General features: G+C 43.4%; 1 protein-coding gene across 7 annotated transcripts in view; it reads right to left on the reverse strand.

The window, feature by feature from the left end:
• Positions 1-20,838, reverse strand: part of RBMS2 (RNA binding motif single stranded interacting protein 2) — a 151,614-nt gene that overhangs the window by 28,066 nt on the left and 102,710 nt on the right. For 5 of the 7 annotated variants that reach the window (XM_040341042.1, XM_040341039.1, XM_040341041.1 and 2 more), the window contains exons 2-3: positions 16,459-16,631; positions 2,146-2,204 (exon numbers count right to left, since the gene is read on the reverse strand). In XM_040341042.1, the coding sequence (XP_040196976.1) occupies positions 2,146-2,204; positions 16,459-16,631 (232 nt within the window). The remainder of the gene's footprint in view (positions 1-2,145; positions 2,205-16,458; positions 16,632-20,838) is intronic. The other 2 variants (XM_040341036.1, XM_040341038.1) reach the window with 1 other exon arrangement.

Here is a 20,838-nt window from a genome sequence, read left to right on the forward strand (position 1 = left end):
AACCTAATGCATGCAAAGGAGGAAACCAAAAGATTTGTAATTCTTTTTTCCTAGTATTTTTACGTTATTGAGAAGATCCCACCTACGACCTAGTGCTTGCGGTTCCATCCACTAGTCCCTGCTCACTACAGGCAGGGCTGCTGTTAGAAATCACGGGGCCCCGTACAGCCTGCCTGGCAGGGCTCCACCAATATATCAATACCCTAAAATCATTATTTTGTATTTGTTTTTTTACATAAATTATGTTCACAGTGACGAGGGATCAGAAGCAGGCAGAACAGGAAGGGGAATCAGTTACAGGAACGATGCCCTGTGTCTCTCCCTGCAGCAGCTGAAAGCCGGCAGGCGGGGGAGAAACTGGCTTTCAGCTGCTGCAGAGAGCCGCACAGGGCATCCTTCTGTAACCACCCCTCTGCTGAACCGCACTAATTCCCCCTGCTGTTTGTGTCCCCCTGTGTGCCCAGGCCCCCTACAGGAGGGCTGGTGGTCCCCCCCTATCAGCAGCCCTGACTACAGGACACAGTATTGAAGCAGAGGTTGGTGAACGAAACCTCAGTGTATAGCAGGAAACCAAGCATCGGATACTCCCAGAAGTGTGTCAGATGTAGAAGATTTTTCTGACACTGTAGTCTGCAACAAAGCAAAGATCAGTGGTTGGAGCGGTACGTATTAGGTCCCCTTTCTCATGGGACGCTTGCTTAGCAGGGAACTGTCCTCTGATGCCCACTAAGCAGGCGAATGGCTGGTCCATGTCTGCTTCGCTTATGCAGAGCAGACACAGCCCCACTCTCCTCAATGGGCAATCGGATGTAAAACTGACCGCCTGTCCGTTTACACCCGACTTAGCCAATGCACTAAACAAAGGGAGAATGGATCCCCCATCCATCTGTTTTAAGCATATCCGATTGGATGTAGGTGGGTGTAAATGGACACATTTTTTTTCTCTTGGGTTTGGGTTAAAAAAAAGGATTAAGCCTCGTACACGATTTTTTTCTGCATGCGAGTCTTATCGAAAATGAAGGAGGTTGCTAAAGTTACGAAAATTCTGAATTTTCAGAAAACAGAATACAATTTCAGAAGTGATGTAATGTGTTGTATTGTAATGTATTCTTGTGTTTCCGATCATGCGTGGTCTTGCTCTTCTGATTTTATTTGGATGAAAACGAAAATCGTACAATCTGGTACCTTACGAGACAAACTTTCATGTTTATCCCTTCAGATGAACGGTTGTGATGGCTCTTGAAAGCTGTGCACTAACGATCAGAGTATCATACGATAGGTTGGTAATAAAAAACGATGACCTCCATCCTAACCATTTCTTTATTTTTTATCAAGTGGGTAAGGGAGTCGTTTTGTAATGATAGGGGTTAGTGGTGTTTTTTCCCCCCAAAAACAATAAAAATGTACACTACCGACGTACAGTATATGCTTATTCTGTCTTTGTTGTTGTTCACTAAATGCATTCTTAAACCATACCTTCTAATGTCTGACCTGTTCATAGGGTAAAAAATCTATTGCCTCAGCTCCTTACTACTCCTCTCACACTAGAAATTCTTGGAATGTGAGGAATCCTGCTGTTACATGTGCCTGCCCCGTGACCTGATAACAACAGCCTTTCTTGGAATTACTGAGGCAAATCTCCAGATAACCTGTTCAGTGTGAATCCTCATATTGGCCCTTTTGGATGTTAATTGCCTCATCTCAACTACAATCAGCCATTCCGTACCCAAGAACTAAACTCTTTATAGTGCTTAAAAAAGGTATAGTAAAAGATTACATTCAATATACATTTATAGACATGACACTAGTAAGTGTATAGTACACCTTTATGCTAACCCTCCACAATGCAATTCCTCTATCCACGCTATTTAACATGGATAGGGAAATTGACAGAATGTTGATACCTACACATTAGTAGGTTAGTTACCAGCCATCAACCACAAATTCCCAATGTCAGGCCATTAACTGCAAAACTAGTGAGCCACAAGCAGGGTGGTTTGATTACTGTACGGTTATTAATGAGCCACAAGTACAAAGGTATAATATCCTGTAAGTAACTGACTGGTAAAAGCCTAAACCATTGCGATCAGTAAAAGTAATAGTTAAACTAGAAATAACAAGAAAAGATGAGGCCAAGGCACCTACCTTTACACTTATTAGTTGTTTTATCCAATATGGCCTTTGTAGATACAATTTTTCCATATCTAAAAGAAAAAAAAAAAAAAAAAATGAGCTGGGGTTAAAACTGGGATCATCAACAATGAAAAACAGCCTCTAAAGTTAGTATACATGATAAGAACATCCGATGAATGATCGTCTTTTTTTCTTTGCATGCTAGTCTCATTACGAAAATTAAGAGGTTACTTAACCTTCTAGCACGTACACTATATTATCAAAAGTATTGAGACGCCTTCCTTTACACGCACATGAACTGTAATGGCATCCCAGTCTTAGTCCGTAGGGTTCAATATTGAGTTGGCCCACCCTTTGGGAAGGCCGTTCACAAGGTCTAGGAGTGTGTCTATGGGAATGTTTGACCATTCTTCCAGAAGTAAATTTGTGAGGTCAGGCTCCGATGTTGGATCTCAGGACTCTGTGCAGGCCAGTCATGTTTCTTCACCCCAAACTCGCTCATCCATGTCTTTTTGGACCTTGCTTTATAGCAGGTAGCGGCCGTCTTAGGCTCTCAGCGGCTCGCTGAGAGGCTGAGTCAGGTTTCAGTCCAGGCACCTGGTGGATCCTGACGTCCATTGTCGCAATCATTCGGTGCCTGGACTTATTCCTGCAATGTCAGCACAGAGCGGACTTTAGCTCAATCTCTGCTGAAAACGGGTCACAGGAGTGCAAAACAAATTGCACTCCTGTAATCCATAGGAGAATCCCAGCCAAACGAGCTTAGGCTGGACGACTTCTTTAACCTTTTCCATATGCTTTCTCAACCTTGGTTTTAATCTTTTTTTTTAATCCAGAAAAAAAAGTTTATTAAAGCACCAATATAAACTTACAAACATCGAGATTACTCTCCGGTAGAAAAATAAGCAGCAATGCATTACAAAATCTTGCAAAAACAAACCATACCACTGCACCATCCATATACATGTCATTAGTCAATCCCGGCCCCGCCCAGTCTCCACCCCCCAACATATATGTCCCCCATATCTCGCATACCGAGCCCGGTACAATGCCAAGAATCAGGTTTAACTACTCAAACCCAACAGCCTACCCGTGACCAGATCCACCGGGGCTAAGCCCGGTACATCCAGCCACGCGCCCCACAGCTTTTCAAACTTCTGGGAGCACCCTCTATGTTGGTATATCACCTTCTCCTTGCTGAACATTTCCCCCATTGTATTGATACACTCCTTTAGACTAGGAGGTTCCTCCGATATCCAATGGGACATTATGAGCTTGCAAGCCAAAAACAGAGACCTGATAACAGCCACTCTAGTACCTTCCTCCCACTCCAACTCTTCCAATATAAGGAGCAAACAATGTTTTGGGTTAGTAGGCAATGAGATCTGGAACACCCTGCTAATGGTGTCTACTACTGCCGTCCAATATGGGTGGAGCTTCGGGCATCTCCACAGTAGGTGAATCAAGTCTCCATGATCCCTCTTACACCTGGTACATACTGGGGTGGGCCGTAGCCCCATCGCAAACAGTCTATGGGGGGGTGTAATACACCCTCAGCAATAAATACAGTTGTGACACCTTATGAGATACATTCAGAGAGCAGGTTGGTACCGCCTGGAGAGCCTCATCCCACTGTTCACCTTGGTTTTAATCTTTGCTGTCTCCTGGATTTGTTAATATTCCTTTTGTTATTAAAAAAAATTACTTTACAATCACTTTAAGAACAAACATGTTATACTTACCCTGCTCTGTGCAATGGATTTGCACTTAGCAGCCGCAATCCTTTTTTCAGGTCTCCCACTAGTGTTTGAGGCTCCTTCCCCCCACCCCAGCGGAGTGCCCACCATAGCAAGCCACTTGCTATAGGAGGAACTTGTGCAGGCTCACTCCGAGCCAGCTCTGTGTGTCCATAGAAAAAGAGCACAGCCTGGTCCTGCCCCCCTCACTGACCGCAGCAGAAGGCAATGGCACATCACTGGATTGAGATTGGGCTCAGGTAAGTATAAGGGTACTTATAATTATAATGTCATTGTTGCCTTCTCTGTGCAATGGTTTTACACAGAGCAGCCCTGATCCTCTTCTTCTCAGGTTCCCCCCAGAAGCTTCTGGCTCCTACCCCTTGAACAGCATCTTTAACAGCAAGCTGCTTGCTATGGGGGCACGGGTGCGTGCTCGCTGCTAAGCCCTGCTCTATGCGTCCTTAAGACATAGAGCTGTGGCTCGGCCCACCCCTCTCTACTTATAGGCTCACGTGCTGATTGACAGCAGTGGGAGCTAATGGCATCCGCTGCTTTGTCAGCCAATGAGAAGAGAGAGTCCCAGGACAGCTGAGGCCCTCATCGCTGGGTCGAGAGGGGGCTCAGGTGAGTGTTTGAGTATTCGAATACTCACCTGAGCACCCTCTCGACCCAGCGATGAGGGCCTCAGCTGTCCTGGAACTCTCTCTTCTCATGAAGGTAAAATACATCTATCCTTTATTAATAAAGTGGTGGTAAATTCTAAAAATTGAAAATTAATGAATGTAAGAGGGTATTTAGATGCATGGCTAGATTCACATTTTTAATTTTCAAAAAAAAATGTCCAGATCTTTCTGAAAAACTGTCCGGCTGTAATGTTTACCCTATGCCTTTAATATTTTGAGTCAAATATGTGGTGCTCTCATGACACAGTATAATGCCCTAGCATTTTACATTTTTTAGTTTAACCGCCTCTTCAGGAAAGTATGGATTATCACGGATATAATGTAAAACCATTTTTTGTAGTGCACCATGTCAAACATTTACTCAGCATCAAAGGTTTCCCTGGAAATGATTTCAAAATGTCGACAGCTATGATATCATCCCATCAAACTCCGGGAACTCGTAGGGCCTTTTACTAAAATATTAATATTCGATGTACAGGTTCCAAATAATTATAAATGTATGACTTCAGGGACCGATTGACAGTGCGTTAGCTTCACGAGCTTCAGCAACAAGTTTAGGCAGCAGACCACCCACTCAGCACACACAGGGATACATCATGATGCTAATTATTACTCAGTCACCAAATGTTTACTACATTAAGACAAAAATATCCAAATGCTGACGTTTGTAGTCATTTTTTACTAAAACAGTGGGAGCTGCCAATATTGCCCTCTTTCTGAAAATACTAGATGCTGGTCCATCTCTGCCTCACGTCTTTCCCAGTTACTGACCTGGTATGAGCAGCCAGATCAAGAAAGTCAGAACTCGCCGTTTAGGCTGCACATTGTCGGTGTGTACAGCAGTCTATACGACAGAAACCAAGCCAACAACCACCTTTTGTCGAAAACCAGCATCCAATCATCTCTTGCAGCCAATGGCAGCAGAGTCCCTCCGTCAGACTACAAAAAGCACAGTGGGGGAGACCACTGCACCAACATCGCTTGTGTCACTATGGAGATCTGTCAGTTTTTTTGTTTTTTTATTTATCCCGCTGGGCTTCACTTTGTATCCTTTATAAAGTGAAGCTTTACCACATTCACCAAGTTTTGGGGGGAAATTTGTGCAACTGCACAGTCTGTCTGCCGTTAGTAAAGCTGGCCATAGACTGTTCCAATCTCAGCCGGTTCAGAAAGGACCAGCCAAGATTCGAACCATGTATGAGCAGGCCGATTGTATACCAGTTGATCAAATCAACTGGGGTGCAACCAGCCTGTTGGATTTTCTATGTAATTATTGCCAGCAGCTAGCAATAGTCACTGTGCCTTCTCCTAGCCGGGGCGGCTCCTCCACTGGGAGAGCAGGATAGCTCTGCGGGGGAGGGATTCCTCCATTAACACTGACTGTGTTGATGGGGGAATTCAAACAATTTTCTTGCAGCAAAGAAAATCGAATCATTTATGACTGGCTTTAAATCAACACCACTATATAGAAAAGCCGAAAAGAAAATCATCAGTTTCTGCAAACTTTCACTTAGATATATTGACGATTTTGCCTTCAATGACATGTTAGGAGGTGACAAATTTGAAATTTTAGCACATGAATATTTGAGCTGCAACAGATGGAGGAGTTAATTTGTCCATAGACCAGGGATGGTGGTGAAGTTTGACTGCCAAGCCATCATTTGGAAGAAGGATCAGTGCAATAATAAGAATGTTTATATCAGCCAACCATAACTTCTTATGTCCTGAGCAAACATCCCTGGTGTTGACCCAATTTTGGTCGAAAAATAGCTGTGGAAAAAAAACATCCTGTCCATGTTATCTAATGTCAGGTACTAGCGGTGTTCACTTCTACGGAATAAAGGACGTAGATAAATCTAAGCAAAAACACAGGCATATCCACGCTCACATAATGGCGCTCTAGTGTGCACATCCTCTGGCTTTCAAAGCCTATGATTAACCTAATGTGAAGTCAGGAAGTGTTGGCTTGTATTTGCCTTTTCCTTCCTCTAGTAAGATAGTTACCCATACATCTATGAATAGCCTTAGCTGACAGTTCTGCTTCCCAGCCATATCCCTTCCTATTCCTGCCTTCCCCACTGTCACTGATAACTTTTTTCTGTTCCCTCCAAGTTTATTAACCCATTCGGAATTACAAGATTCATGCCTGAGTGTAACACAGCTAGTCAACCTAACCAGTCCGGTTACGACGAGGGACCAAAAGGAACCACATTCCTAACAGTAGGCATTCACATACCATTGCGTCACCATCACAAATTCCAGTTTGCTTCCCATGGCCGTACTACACAGAAGCCATAAAATGGATATATTGCTCTGATGAAGGCAACAAGCCCAAGCAGCTGTATGCATTCTGGTATATATGGCTTTACAGTATTAGCCTGCATCTGGGCTATAAACAAGGAGATCAGGGCATTGATTGAGTTGGCAAGGCCATATGTGTTAATGGATATGCCCACTATCCTGAAATGAGAAGCAACCCTTGTTTTTTTTGTCTTGCATGGAATCGTTGACTTGAATACCTTTATTTTTTTACATTTTAAAAAGGCAATGCTGCCCTACACAGCTAGAAAAGCTTAAACTTTTACTCTTCCCCTTCTTACAACTCCCATCCCCCTGCCTCCTCCCTTGTATTTACTCACAGCAGACAGGAAATAACTCAGCTGAGCAGATTCTGTTACAAATGGAACTCTTTGTAACGGGACAAGACAGTATGCACCACTGGGCGCAGTACCTTAAATCCCGCTCAACTAATTGTGTAGTTACAAGTCTGTCTTTTAAAAAAGTTACAGGATTTAAAATTCCCTACCCCCACCCTGGCTGCTCAGCTCCCTTGCTGCAGCAATCCACTGCTGAAAAATCAATTCAAATACTGACTTTCTGATGGTTGCCAATTGCATAGGGCTAAGAATTACCCTCCCCATGTACAATTACCATAGTGCCAATAGACCACTCAGCAGTGGAAGCCTGTCCATACGGGGTGCAGAGGCTGTGCCCCCCCTAATCCATGCAACCGGCCCCCTAATCTACATCGAGGGGACCAGACCCATTCATTCCAGTGTTTTTTTTTTTTTTTTTTAGAAGCATAAACAGAGCCAGAGGCTTCAAAAGGTGGGCTCAGGGCACAGTGAGCCCACACAGTTGTGTGACAATAACAAATTGATATTGGCTTTTGTTTTCCCGATTCTCCTCCCGGCCAATCAGGAAGCCAGGAGGAGAAGCGATCCTATTGGTCACCGAGGAGGAGGAAGATGGAGGAGACGCAGGGGTAGCCACCGTGAAGCACCAGGGAGGAGGAGATGCAGGGTGAAGCTGCCCCTGGAGGAAGCACTGCCTAGGTGGGGTAAGTCGCGGCTTCATTGTTTGCCGCCCCCACAAAAAAAAAAAAATTATACCACTAGCCGCCATTGCCACTCAGACACCGGCTCGGATTTATGGGCGGTGAAGGAAAGTGTCCAAGAGTGTTCCATACTGCTCCAGCGTTGCATCAGGGTAACAGAAGAAAGCAGATACAGGCACCACAAGATGCATGCTGCAAAGCTATAGAGCAATGTATAGGTCATGGGGTTGCGGGAAAAAATTCCATAAAGTATGGCAGGCATGTCTTGACTCTTCCTCTACTGTGGGTTGAATAATATGTATGGTTAGGTGATATTGGGTGATATTGTCCCCAAAATTGGATGACATGGAGTGGATAATCCTGGCATCCCACGGCAATTGCCTGAATAGGTACTTGCCTATCTATCCACTCAGCTACAGTTGAGCATCTCGCCTGATGAATGACATTGCAACACTTTGTTGAATTAATGGATGTTATTACTTTGGATTTCCTGGACTTGGCTGTTGGTCGGGGTTTGGGGGGAGGGAACTGTTGACTTAGGGTAGTTGAATTATGTTAGCTCACAGTTACTGGCCCTGCGTTGCTACTGGACCGAGTAGGTATGTTGCCTGCTCCGTTCCCTCCGTTGTACTGTACGGTATAAAAACGTAATTAAAATAAAGAAATGGACAGGAAATATCATATTTACTTGCTTTAAACTTTTTTTCCTTTAGTGAATTGACTTTTAGATCAGTTTATGTTGTATTTACTGTGCATTCGTTATCTTTGTAGCAAATACCACAAACTGCTAGTGAATTTGCGATATTGAATTGAAAGAAGTCACGTGATCCAAATATCGCATGCAATATTCCAAAGTTTTTCAGTTTTCCTTTAGGCTCCTTTTAAACAAGCTTTCCAATCAGGTTCGCCTGTCAGTTTTTCAGCGGACACGATTGGACGCTCCATTCACCTCTATGGAGCGGCAGATGTCAGCGGTGACATGTCCGCTGACACCCGCTGATATACGATCCGATTCTTTCTGTGAAATCCAGACAGGTGAAGACCCTATTTTCCCATCTGTCTGGCAGATCGGATGAAAACAGACAAGCAGTCAGTTTTCATCTGATATCCCCATAGAGGAGAATGACAGGTCCGTCTCAGCACAGTGAGCAGGGACGGACCTGTCATCCGCCTTATAAGCGGGGATCAGCGGAGTCCACGAAGCTGTGCGGAAGAGCCCTTATTGCAACTTCTTCCTGATTTGCATCCCTGTGTACAAGTGCCATAGTAATTTACAATCATAAGCCTCCTGAAGAGGAGAAAAAGTCTTGTTCTAATGATGAACGGTCCAGTTAAAAAGATCAAATATTCATAAATCAGGGTGCTATATATATATATATATATATATATATATATATATATATATATATATATACATATACACATACACACACACACACACACACACACACACACACACACACACACACACAGAAAAAGCTTTAGCATATTTCCTGATCTGAAGACATTTATTGTCTGTGTCTCAATGGGAAAATTTCCTTTAATTTCCTGTGTGCAGACAATAAATCTCTCCAAAACTAGGGAAATTCTCTTAGGCCGGCCATAGATGGTTTTAATCTTGGCCAGTTCCTGCTGAATTGTGTTTGGGCAGGCTGAATGAACCAAGTTGATCGATCAACTTGGGTACAACCAGCCTGCCGGATTTTACTTGCGACTATGTCCAGTGTCTGCTATAACCACTAGCAACAATCAATGTCTTCTCCCAGCGAGGACGGCTTCCCCCCTGCTGGGAGAATACAATGTCAGGGAGGTAGGAATTCCCATGTCAGCACCGTTTGTGATGACCACATACCTTCTATGGCCTGCCTTAGCCATTTGTCACCACAAATTTCACCATTAAAAAAAAAACAATTTCCCCTATTATCCTTGTTCTGGTGACAGCTTTTGTAATTTTTTTAAATATTGCTCGGACTTCTACCTAAGGGCTACCTTACATTTCAAACCCAAGGTGTCACAGTCGGCACCACCCGACTAAATTAAAGTTAACTTGTTTATAAGGAGCTGGGTGGAAAATTGTTGCTTGAACATGACCAGCATCCAGGAGATTCATTCACCCGCTCTGTTGGGAAGTGTGGTGCTCTTATTCTTCTTGCACCAGCCATTGTTCAACCAAGGCACCTTTAAATCCCTTTCATGTAAGGCCACTTTCGTTGGACAGACTCTGCTTGCTCAGCAAGGGATCGCTCCACTGATCCCTGCTGAGCAGGCGGATGACAGGTGCAAAGCGGAGACGGGCCTTGTCCCGCTCTCCTCTATGGGGAGATTGGGTGAAAACTGACCGCCTGTCCATTTTCATCCGATTGGCCAAACGCATGAAAAATAGGACCTCCATCTGTCTGGATTTTGCAGACAGCATTGGATAGCGGGGGATGTCAGCAGACATGTCCATGATGATGTCTGCCACTCCATAGGGGTGAATGGAGGGTCCGATCAGGTCCGCCTGAAAAACTGACAGGTGGAGCCGATTGGACAAGAGCGCTAAAGCTAAGAACACACCACTATTTTTTTTTGTTCAACCCAGCAGGTTGAATGGAAAAAAAAAAAAAAAAAAAACGGTCAGCTCAGGACTTGGTCATGAGCCTTCAACAGAAGCTGGCTGTACGGCTGCCATACACAAGGGTCGAATTTGTGTACTAGCCTTAAGAGAGCTGCCCATCCAGACACAGATAGGTCTGTAAATAGGTTACAGAATTAGCCTAGACCTGAAATACCAAATATGGATCTTCCACCCGCTGTATACAAGACTGTATCCAGTATAAGGACATAATTACATGTTGGGCATTATCGGATCTTTCTTTGTGATTACGGAGTGAGAAGCACGATTGCTGTACGAGAGATGAGAGGATTGTGTGAACCTTGTGAGTTGTATAGTTTCCTGCATCAGCACACTTCTAGCTGAGAGCTGGCATCAAAACACTTTCCCATCTGGCCTGTTTTCCCCCTACAAACAGCTTGCTTCATCCAAACAACATTCCCTCAGTCTGTGGGCGACATGTGCAGTTCTCCTTGGGGCTCCGGGGATGTGCACTGCATTCCTTAGCTGGGGTGAAATGAGGTTACAAGGCAGAAGTTAACTCCCCCTCTGTCTCCTTCCCTCGGCTCCTCCCCTTCTTGATGCTCGGATTGTATCATTTTATGTATAGCATACGTACACATTTGTATACACACACACACACACACACACTGTCTGACACTTTGTTTGCTGCACTATCTGTACACCTGATTTTTATAAAGGGTTGAAAGACATTTATAGAACATAAAAATAATCTGCACTTACTGCGAAATAACATTCCATGTTGTACTTTAATATTGTGATATCTTTTCTCTGTGTGAAAGTATATGTATTGTTTCTGTTGTAAAGCATACCAGGGTACTTTTAATATTTTTTTCTATAAATAAGGGTTAATAATAATAATAATAAAATTAGCACAACTGTGACAATCTTCTGTCTGTCAGAACACAATGGCACATTGAAGGTGTGGATGGGGGAATTAGGGCAGTTTTTTGTTCAGGACAAAGAAAAGAAAAAAACTGGCTTACACATGGTCAGCCTTGGTTTAAAAGTTTTCTAGCAAATTCTGATTATTAAATTATTAATATTGATAATAAAAAAAAGTAAGTAATGTTACACATCTAAAAAACACAAAAAAAACAGAATGCCGTTCGATTGGAATTGCAACATTATCACTTAAAGCGATAATAAACACTGCTTGTTCACTTGTACCTACAGGTAAGCTTACAACAAAGCTTACATGTAGATACTGTACAATGAATATCTCCTAAAGGTGCACCGTTTAGGAGCTATTCACAATTTCTACAGCTGGTAACGTGACGAACGCATATGCACTGCACTGCGCTCTGAATTGCAGGCACACTGAATGTGCCCTTAAGCCAGAGCGCTGAGAGGGAGCAATGACTCCCGTCTGCATGTGTGGGAGTGACATCGCATCTCGGCCATTTAAGCGTCTGGGGCCCACAAACCCAGAAGGAAGACTGCGCAAGGAAGGCCCGTCAGCGAGGACAGCGTGCTGCTGGAAAGATAGATCCCTTTTACAGGCAAGTCTGTCATAATGCGCTAGTATGCGTTATGCCAGCTCATGGGGGGGGGGGGGGGGTTAAAGGGCTTTACTACCACAAAAACAAAACAAAAAATAAATAAAAAAAACACCTTTAGCCTCGTACACACGGCCGGACTTTCCAAGTAAAAAAAAAAGCCCGTCAGACTTTTTTTCTTGGAAAGTCTGGCCGTGTGTAGCCTCCATCTGACTTTTGTCAGAAGTCCGACGGACCTTACATAGAGAACCTGTTCTCTTTCTTTCCGTCGGACTTCCGACGGACTCACAGCAGACTTTTGCACGGTAAAAAGTTCAACCGCGTGTACGAGGCAATAGGCTTTACATACAATATAACTTTCTATAACACATAAAATGTACACTGAGGCCCTGTACACACGATAGAACATGTCCGATGAAAACGGTCCGCGGACCGTTTTCATCGCACATGTCCGCTGGGAGATTTTGGTCTGTACACACCATCAAACCGAAATCCCCGCGGACAGACAGAGCGGTGACGTTGACACCGCCACGTCACCAAACCAGGAAGTAAAATACTTCCACGCATGCGTCAAATCCATTCCACGCATGCGGGAGATTTCTGTCCGCTGGTTAGGTGTACTGACCAGCGGACATGTCGGACGGACGGGTTTCCAGCAGACAAGTTTTGAAGCATGCTTTAAAACTTTTGTCTGCTGAAAACCTGTCTGCTAGGCTGTACACACGGTCGGATGTGTGTTCGGTCGTGTGTACAAGGCCTGAGATGTACACATTAAAAGCATGATAATGCATCTTATGAATGTAAAAAAAGTAGGTTGTAAATGTGCATTACTGAATATAAATGTTCACTTGTAGAGAATTCCTTTATGCTCCACATGTATCTAGGTCTGCAAGTAATTAGAAGAGACAGACAAAACCTAGGGCCATTCAGCCAACCTCCATGCAGCCGATTTGTGTTCTTCAGCGAAGCAATCCAATCAAGAAGTCACATCTTACTCAATGATGGTAACAGCTGTAAGACTACTTTTGCAGAAAACAGAATACATTTGCCATCATTGAACTATGCAGGTCAGATTTTTTTTTTTTTTTTTAAAGAGCTGAAATCTGGGATAAGCAAATATTGTCTGAAAACAAAATGTCCTATTTTGAATCTTGGTATTTCATCTAGATCTGTTCAGTAATCCAGTGTGAAACTGTCTCTGTGCAGGAGTTTCCTGTAATAAGACTGGTCACTGCTGTGCCCTCTCCTTGTACAGGGTGACTGGTCTCGTCTCCGCCTCTCCTCTAGTTTTCTGCAGGCAGGCTATAGTGGGTGGAGCCTGCCCTCCCACATCTTTGCATTGGCTATGTACACTCCAGAGATGTCCCTGCTAGTTTTTCAAGGTAATAACCGGGTTTTCCAAAGAGAATAGATGTACAAAACGTGGATTTAGATCCACTGTGGCCAATTAGCAATATATTCCAATTAATGTTTTGTGCCCCATGTTCAGCTTTAGGCCAGCCATAGACCATTCAAATCTCGGCTGGTTCAGCAGAAACCGTCCGAGATTTGAACCGTGTATGGACAGGCTGAATGTACTAAGTTGATTGATCGATTAACTTGGATACAACCAGTCTGACGAATTTTAAGTGTGATGTGATGCTACAGCCGCTAGCAATATTCAACATCTTCTCCCTGCAGGGAAGGCTTCCCCTGCTGGGAGAACACTTTGGGGGTTATTTACGAAAGGCAAATCCACTTTGCACTACAAGTGCACTTGGAAGTGCAGTCGCTGTATATCTGAGGGGAAGATCTGAAATGAGGGGAAGCTCTATTGATTGTATCATCCAATCATGTGGAAGCTAAAATGCTGTTTTTTAGTTTCCTTGCATGTCCCCCTCGGATCTACAGTGACTGCACTTCCAAGTGCACTTGCAGTGCAAAGTGGATTTGCCTTTCGTAAATAACCCCCATTGTCACAGCAGGAGGGATTCCCCCGCCAGTGTTGATGGGTAATGGTGCAAATTTCTTTCCTGCAACCTGTAGTTGCAGGAAAGAAATTTGCACACAGTCTACAGCCTGTCTTAGGCTACATCAATGCGTATCCATCTCTCCAAGCAATTTTTCTAATAAACATGTGAAAAGCTAGGGGGGAGCTGCGGTGGCTCAACGCGATTGGCACTGCGCTGACAAGCCATTCACCTCTGCAGCTAGGGGTTCGGATCCCGGTCTCGGCTACATGTGAATTGAGTTTGGTGGTCTCAGCCCGGCTCCCGGTGGGTGTGCTATGCGAGGTAAGCCTGCGCTTAGTACGCCCACCCCCCTCCCACAAAAAAACCACCACACCTACACACGCACTCGAAATTGGGTTAACACACACGCACTTTGACTACGCGGTCTCTAAAAGAGAGGCGAAGGACTAACGGGGCTGGTTGAGCGGGCTAGATCCTCTCACTCCCTTATAGAGAGTCCCTCTGCCCCGTTGGGCAGAGGGACAAAGCGGAGCAGGTAGGGAGGGCTGTGTGGGAGGACCCCCTCACACACCTGCCATTGCCACCCGGGGCATGGAGAAAGGTCTGGGGGAGGCTCTGGGGGAGGCCTGCCTACTCCCAACTCCTGCAGTCTGGCTCCTCTCTCAAGTACACGCACAAAATACACTTTAAAAGAAAAAAAAAAAAAAAAACATGTGAAAAGCTTCACTTTTGTGCATCACAGAACACTATTGAAACATTCAAGTGTACCCTGAAAAGGATAAAATAGAAGGCGATAAGTTCTTGGAGCACAGAGGCTTCTACCTGATCGCCTGACATAATAACAAACCAGACTTCCCCTCCTGATGGACTAAAGAACACGGACACTAGACAAAACAACTGACATCTGCAGATACTTGGATTACAATCAGGATTTCATTGTTTTCTTCCAGGGTATTGTATGTTTTGTTACAAGAGGGACTGTGCTCTGCTCCTGGAAAGAGTAGCAAAGTTTACTGGGAAGTAAATGTAACCCTTATCAGTCTCAGAAGTAGTTTATTTGTAATCTTGCGTGATCAAAAAAAAAAGAAGATTCTAGGACATTAAAATACAATAAAACCAGACACAAAAGTCAACACATAGCAATGTTACCAGTCGTTCTGAAATAAATGAAGAAATGGATGTCCATAATTTGAGTGTAGGTCCACTTTAAGGAGTCTTTCCTAAAGCCTAGTACAGTGATGACGAACCTTGGCACCCCAGATGTTTTGGAACTACATTTCCCATGATGCTCATGCACTCTGCAGTGTAGTGAGCATCATGGGAAATGCAGTTCCAAAACTTCTGGGGTGCCAAGGTTCGCCATCACTGGCCTAGTACATGTTTTTTTTTCATTCAACCCTGTGGGGTTTTTTAAAATGGTAAGGGTTCCACAAAAATACACATTTGTATCACCCGGATGTGCACGTTTATGCACCGAAGACTAGAAAAAAGGAGCATCTAGACACCTTTTGCACTGGGAAAATCCAAATTGCATGACTGAAATCAACTGATCTCCAGTGTCTGCTGTCAAATTTCGCCACATTAAAGTGGTTGTAAAGGCAGGCATTTTATTTTTTTTCCAACCTTGCTGCATTCTATACAGGAATGCCCCATACATGATCGGAAATTCCGACAGTAAAAGTCCAATGTGAGCTTTTGAACGGAATTCCGACCGTGTGTGCTCCATTGGACTTTTGCTGTCGGAATTTCCGCCAACAAAAGATTGAGAGCTGGTTCTCAAATTTTCCGACAGAAAAAATTCCTATCGGAAATTCCGATCGTCTGTAGCAGTTCCGATGCGCAAAATTTGGACGCATGCTCGGAAACAATTCGACGCATGCTCGGGAGCAGTGAAATTCATTTTCTCGGCTCGTTGTTGTGTTGTATTGGACGAAAGTTAATTTTTGTGTGACCGTGTGTATGCAAGCCAAGCTTGAGTGGAATTCCGTCTGAAAAAACATCCAAGGTTTTTCCAACGGAAAATTTGATCGTTTGTACAGGGCATAAGACCTTCTCTATGCAGCTCCCCAAACAGTCCCCCCCTAAATACATACCTGAGCCTGCGCTCAATCGAGCTATGTACACAAGAGCCAAGGGATTGGCTCCCCCTGCTGTCAATCAGAACAAGTGATGAGAAAGTGGGGAGTGGATCCGAGCCCTGCTTTGTCTTGGGAGACTTGCTATAGGGGGGGGGGCACTAGGCAGGGCCGGGGGGGTCATTGGGGGTGTGGTAGAGCTAGGAGCACCCGCAGAGCATAACTAGCAGCCTAAAAACCAAATATGCAGACAAGATTTGTAAAAGTTCCTTTCTGGTAAGCAGCGTGACAAAACCCCAAAAATAATAAAAAAAATCAATAACCAAGTACCAGAAATTTTTGGTTAAATATTGTATCCATAAAAAAAAAAAAAAAAAAATATATAAAAAAAAAAAAAAAAAAAAAAAAGAGAATAATGCTTCTTACGGCTGACAGAGTTTCACCAGGTCTTGGTCCGTAGTGCTGGGAGGAAGACCTCTGATGTACAGATTGGTTTTGCTGAGTTGTTCTCCACCTCCGCCACCTCCTCCTTCTCCACCACCGCTGCTGTTACTGGGGCTGGGAGGAGCCATGTGCTGTGCTGAGGAAACATAGGTCTGCTGGAAGACAAGAAAAACGGTAAAAGATTTGCTTATTTCTGCCCAAACATCATTCAAATCTGCGTATGTTCAACAATGCAGAATGCTATAATATATATATATATATATATATATATATATATATATATATATATATATATATATATATATATATATATTTATTTTATACACACACAAATTATAAAATATAATATATATATATATATATATATATATATATATATATATATATATATATATATATATATATATATACACACACACACACACACACACATATATATATATATATATAAATAACACACTATATATATATATATATATAAAACACAAAAACAATATATATTAGTATTTGTGCAACTAATATATAACATTTTTACATTGTTAGTAATTCGTTCCCCACCCCATACAACATCCGTTGACTGTTTCTTGAACTATGCATCCAATCTGATAATATCTCCTCTATGGTGCAAGCCATTTTCAAAGCACAATGGATTATGTAATGTGGATGTGGCACCGAAATGGCTTTTGAGGAATCAGAACACTACTTGTCTGTTCTTGGGGTCCTCTGCTGTGTGCTTTCAGTTAATAAATGCAACTTCCTGTACCCATTTTTTAATTATTTAAAGTACAATAAATAGATAACAGCTGAAAGTTACTTTACGAGTCGCATAAACAATAAACACTTATTGTAAAACTACAAACATACAAGGACTTTGTCTCAGTACGGTTTTCTCTCACAGCAAGGCTGGCCCTTATTCCCGGCGCAGCCCTGCTCTATAATATGCTTTAAGCATCGTAAACACGGGCTGAATGTCGGGCAGCCGACATTTGGCCCGTATGTATGGCAGACGGTCCGACAGAAGCCAGCCGTTAGGCCTGCCGACCACCTCCCGATCAATGCTCTCAGGCAATGGCTCAGAGTGCTGACTGGAGTGTTCTGGCGGGGGTTGTCAGAACACAATAGCACAGCAGGGGAGATTGCTGTACCAACATCGTATTGTTCGTACATTGGCTCCGACCTGATCGGTCAGTTTATTTTTCTCCCATTCAACTCAAAACTAGTGATGTGTACGAGGCTTTACCCTTTGTCAGAGCTTTTTTTCTCAGAAAATAGGTGCAGGAACTCAACCACGACCCGTTCAGATTTCACAAACAGTAGAAGGGTCTTAAAGGGGCATTAAATACCAGAATTGCATTACATACAGAGTGCAAAGTTCAGGGGGGTTACATACAGAGTGCAGAGCTGTCACTTGTAAACACAGAAACCAGACTTCTGTGTTTACAAGTGATTGTGGTGAGCAGGCACCAAAGGGTCTGAGCCAGAGGTGGTGGAACTGAGTTCCCCCAAGTTCCCCCTGAAAAAAAGCCCTGCCCTTTGTATTTTTTCGCCGTTACATTGACCATTGCTCACATTTAGCGGTTCTAAGGACAGTTTCAATGTATACCATTCTGTACAAAAAGCCATATCTAAACTTTATTTACAGGTATGTATATAGCTCTGTCAATTCTACATTCACATGATGATCGTGTGCTGCAATAATTGTGTGTTGGTGCATTAATGTCTGTTATCAGACATCACAGTCGTTTTATCTTGAAGGTCCTCAGTAACTTTGGGCCTTGCTACAGATAAAACGTTGTCTAGTGGATGGTGCCAATGGCAAACCTTCTTCTCCATTCGTTTTGTCTAGGTTCCCTACAGGTTCTTCTGGTACCCTTCTGATAGTGATCCTCACCTTGTCCGCAACGGCAAACTACAACTACCATGACAGTTTTTGTATTGCTTAGACCAATAAGTTTTGTATCCATCTTTTGCATTTCAAACTATTACATTAAGTATAATAAAATATTAATATCATTTTATAAGTACTTAGGGCCTGATCCACAAAAACCCGGCGTAACTTAATTTTTCCCGTTTAAGTTACACCGCCGCAAAATCTCTACCTAAGTGCCCGATCCACAAAGCACTTACCTAGAAATTTTGAGCGGTGAAACTGAAATCCGTCCGGTGCAAGGCGTTCCTAATCTAATGGGGCGAGTCCCATTTAAATTAGGCACGCTCCCGCGCCGGACGTACTGCACATGCTCCCGACGTTATTTTCCCGACGTGCTTTGCGCGGTTTTACGTTGCATCGGGTTTTGAGAATCGCGACGGGCGTAAAAAAAAAAAAAAGCGTTGCGGCGGGAAAAAAAAAATTAAAAAAAAAAAAAAAGACAGCGACGCGGGATAGAAGGTTATACTTTTACAAGGTGTAAACAGTTTACACCTTGTAAAAGCAGCCCTAATACTTACGGAGAAAAAAACGAAGCGTAAAAGCTTAGTGGATCTCTGTAAGTGCTAATTTGCATACCCGACGCTAGATTTCGACGAGAAATGCCCCCAGCGGTGGCTGCGGTACTGCATCCTAAGATCCGACAGTGTAAGTCCCTTACACATGTCGGATCTTCTGCCTATCTATGAGAAACTGATTCTGTGGATCAGTTCCATAGATAGAAACAGGAATACGACGGCGTATCAGTAGATACGCCGGCGTATCCCTTTTGTGGATCAGGCCCTAAGGCTTTGAACCCGTCAGTTAGACCATGGGGTCCACGATCCATTGTGGACCACCGTCTTACTGTACATATGTGCACATTACAGATACTTACTAAACAAATGCTTTTGTAACTAGAATATAAGCGGTTTGTACTGAAATTTAAAAAACATCAACAGTGATGTCATGTCCTCATAAAATGTGATAATCACTGGCTTATATAAATGGTGCAATAAGGTCATATAAGGACTACTCTGTGGGAAGAAGGAAGTTCAGGGTGAGCAAATGCTAAAAGTGGCATGAACCATAAGATTTCTACATTAAATGAAAGGTGTTGTTTATTCTCAGTGTGCACACATTTAGGCTGCATTCACCGCTGAGAGTTTTCAGCTTGTAAAATGCCATCTGAAAAGTTCCAAAACGAACAGCAAGCAAAATCCCATTCATTTCAATGGCACCTGTTCACAATTGAGCAATTCTGTCGCCTGAAGCAGAACGTCTGAAGCTCAAAAAAGTACACAAGCTTCTTATTTGCCAGATTACAGGCGTCTGTACAACGCCTGTACAAAAACGCTGCAAAAATGCCCCCCAAAAAAAGACACGCTCGAAAAAACACCTGAAAACGATATGCTCAGGTGAACTATAAGAAGTGCATGTTCTGCTCACAGCTGTAAAAAAAAAGCAGTCTCATGTAGAGCCCTTTCACACTGGAGTGGTGGGGGCGTCGGAGGTAAAGTGCCGCTATTCTTCGTGGTGCTTTGCTGTCGTTTTCGCTGCACTATTCGGCCGCTAGCGGGGTGCTTTTAACCCCCGCTAAAACCACCCGCAAATCGCTTCTGCAGGGGCGCTGTATTCACCACTCCTACAGCGCCTCAGAGATTTTTTTTTACCATCCTGCCAGCGCACCGCTCCAGTGTGAAAGGAGAGCGGCTCTTTCAGGGCGGCATTTTTTGCGTTATAGCTCCTCAGTGTGAAAGGGGTGGGTGAGGGAGAGAGAGAGAGAAAAATAACGAAACAATGTATCATTCTGTTCTTATAGGCTCCGTTTACATCTTGGCGTATGAGGGCGACAATCGCGGCAAAACCGTGCAAATAGAATCGTGGGGCACCCGTCGCCCAAAATAAGCTCATGTACTTATTTTGGGCAACAGGCGTCCCACGATTCTGTTTGCGCAATTGTCGCCTGACGAATTGTAGGAACGTCGCGCCACGTTTGGGGTGCTATTGAAATTGATGGGCAACGCACAGGCGTCCTGTGATTTGCCGCTATTGCGAATCGAGAATGCGGAGATGTGAACGGAGCCTTAGAGATGAACTTAGGTCTCTAAATGAGGTCAGTTGAACGTCCCACGAACACAGCCTTTTTCTGACACTGGCTGCTTACAAGTTAAAATCAGTATTTTTTGCTAGAAAATTACTTAGAACCCCCAAACATATACACACACACACACACAATATATTTTATTATTATTATTTAGTATTATTAATTATTTTAGCAGAGACATTAGAGAACAAACTGGCTCTCTTTGCAATATTTTGCACAGTGGTCTCTCAAATTCAATTTTTGGGGGGAAATACACTTCAATGAGTTCCAAAAAAAAAAAAAAAAAAAATGTAAATTCAGCCAATTTTTTATTTATTTTTTGGTATAATGTGAAAAGATGATGTTACGC

This window comes from Rana temporaria, chromosome 2, assembly GCF_905171775.1.
Source record: "Rana temporaria chromosome 2, aRanTem1.1, whole genome shotgun sequence".
Taxonomy (NCBI): domain Eukaryota; kingdom Metazoa; phylum Chordata; class Amphibia; order Anura; family Ranidae; genus Rana; species Rana temporaria.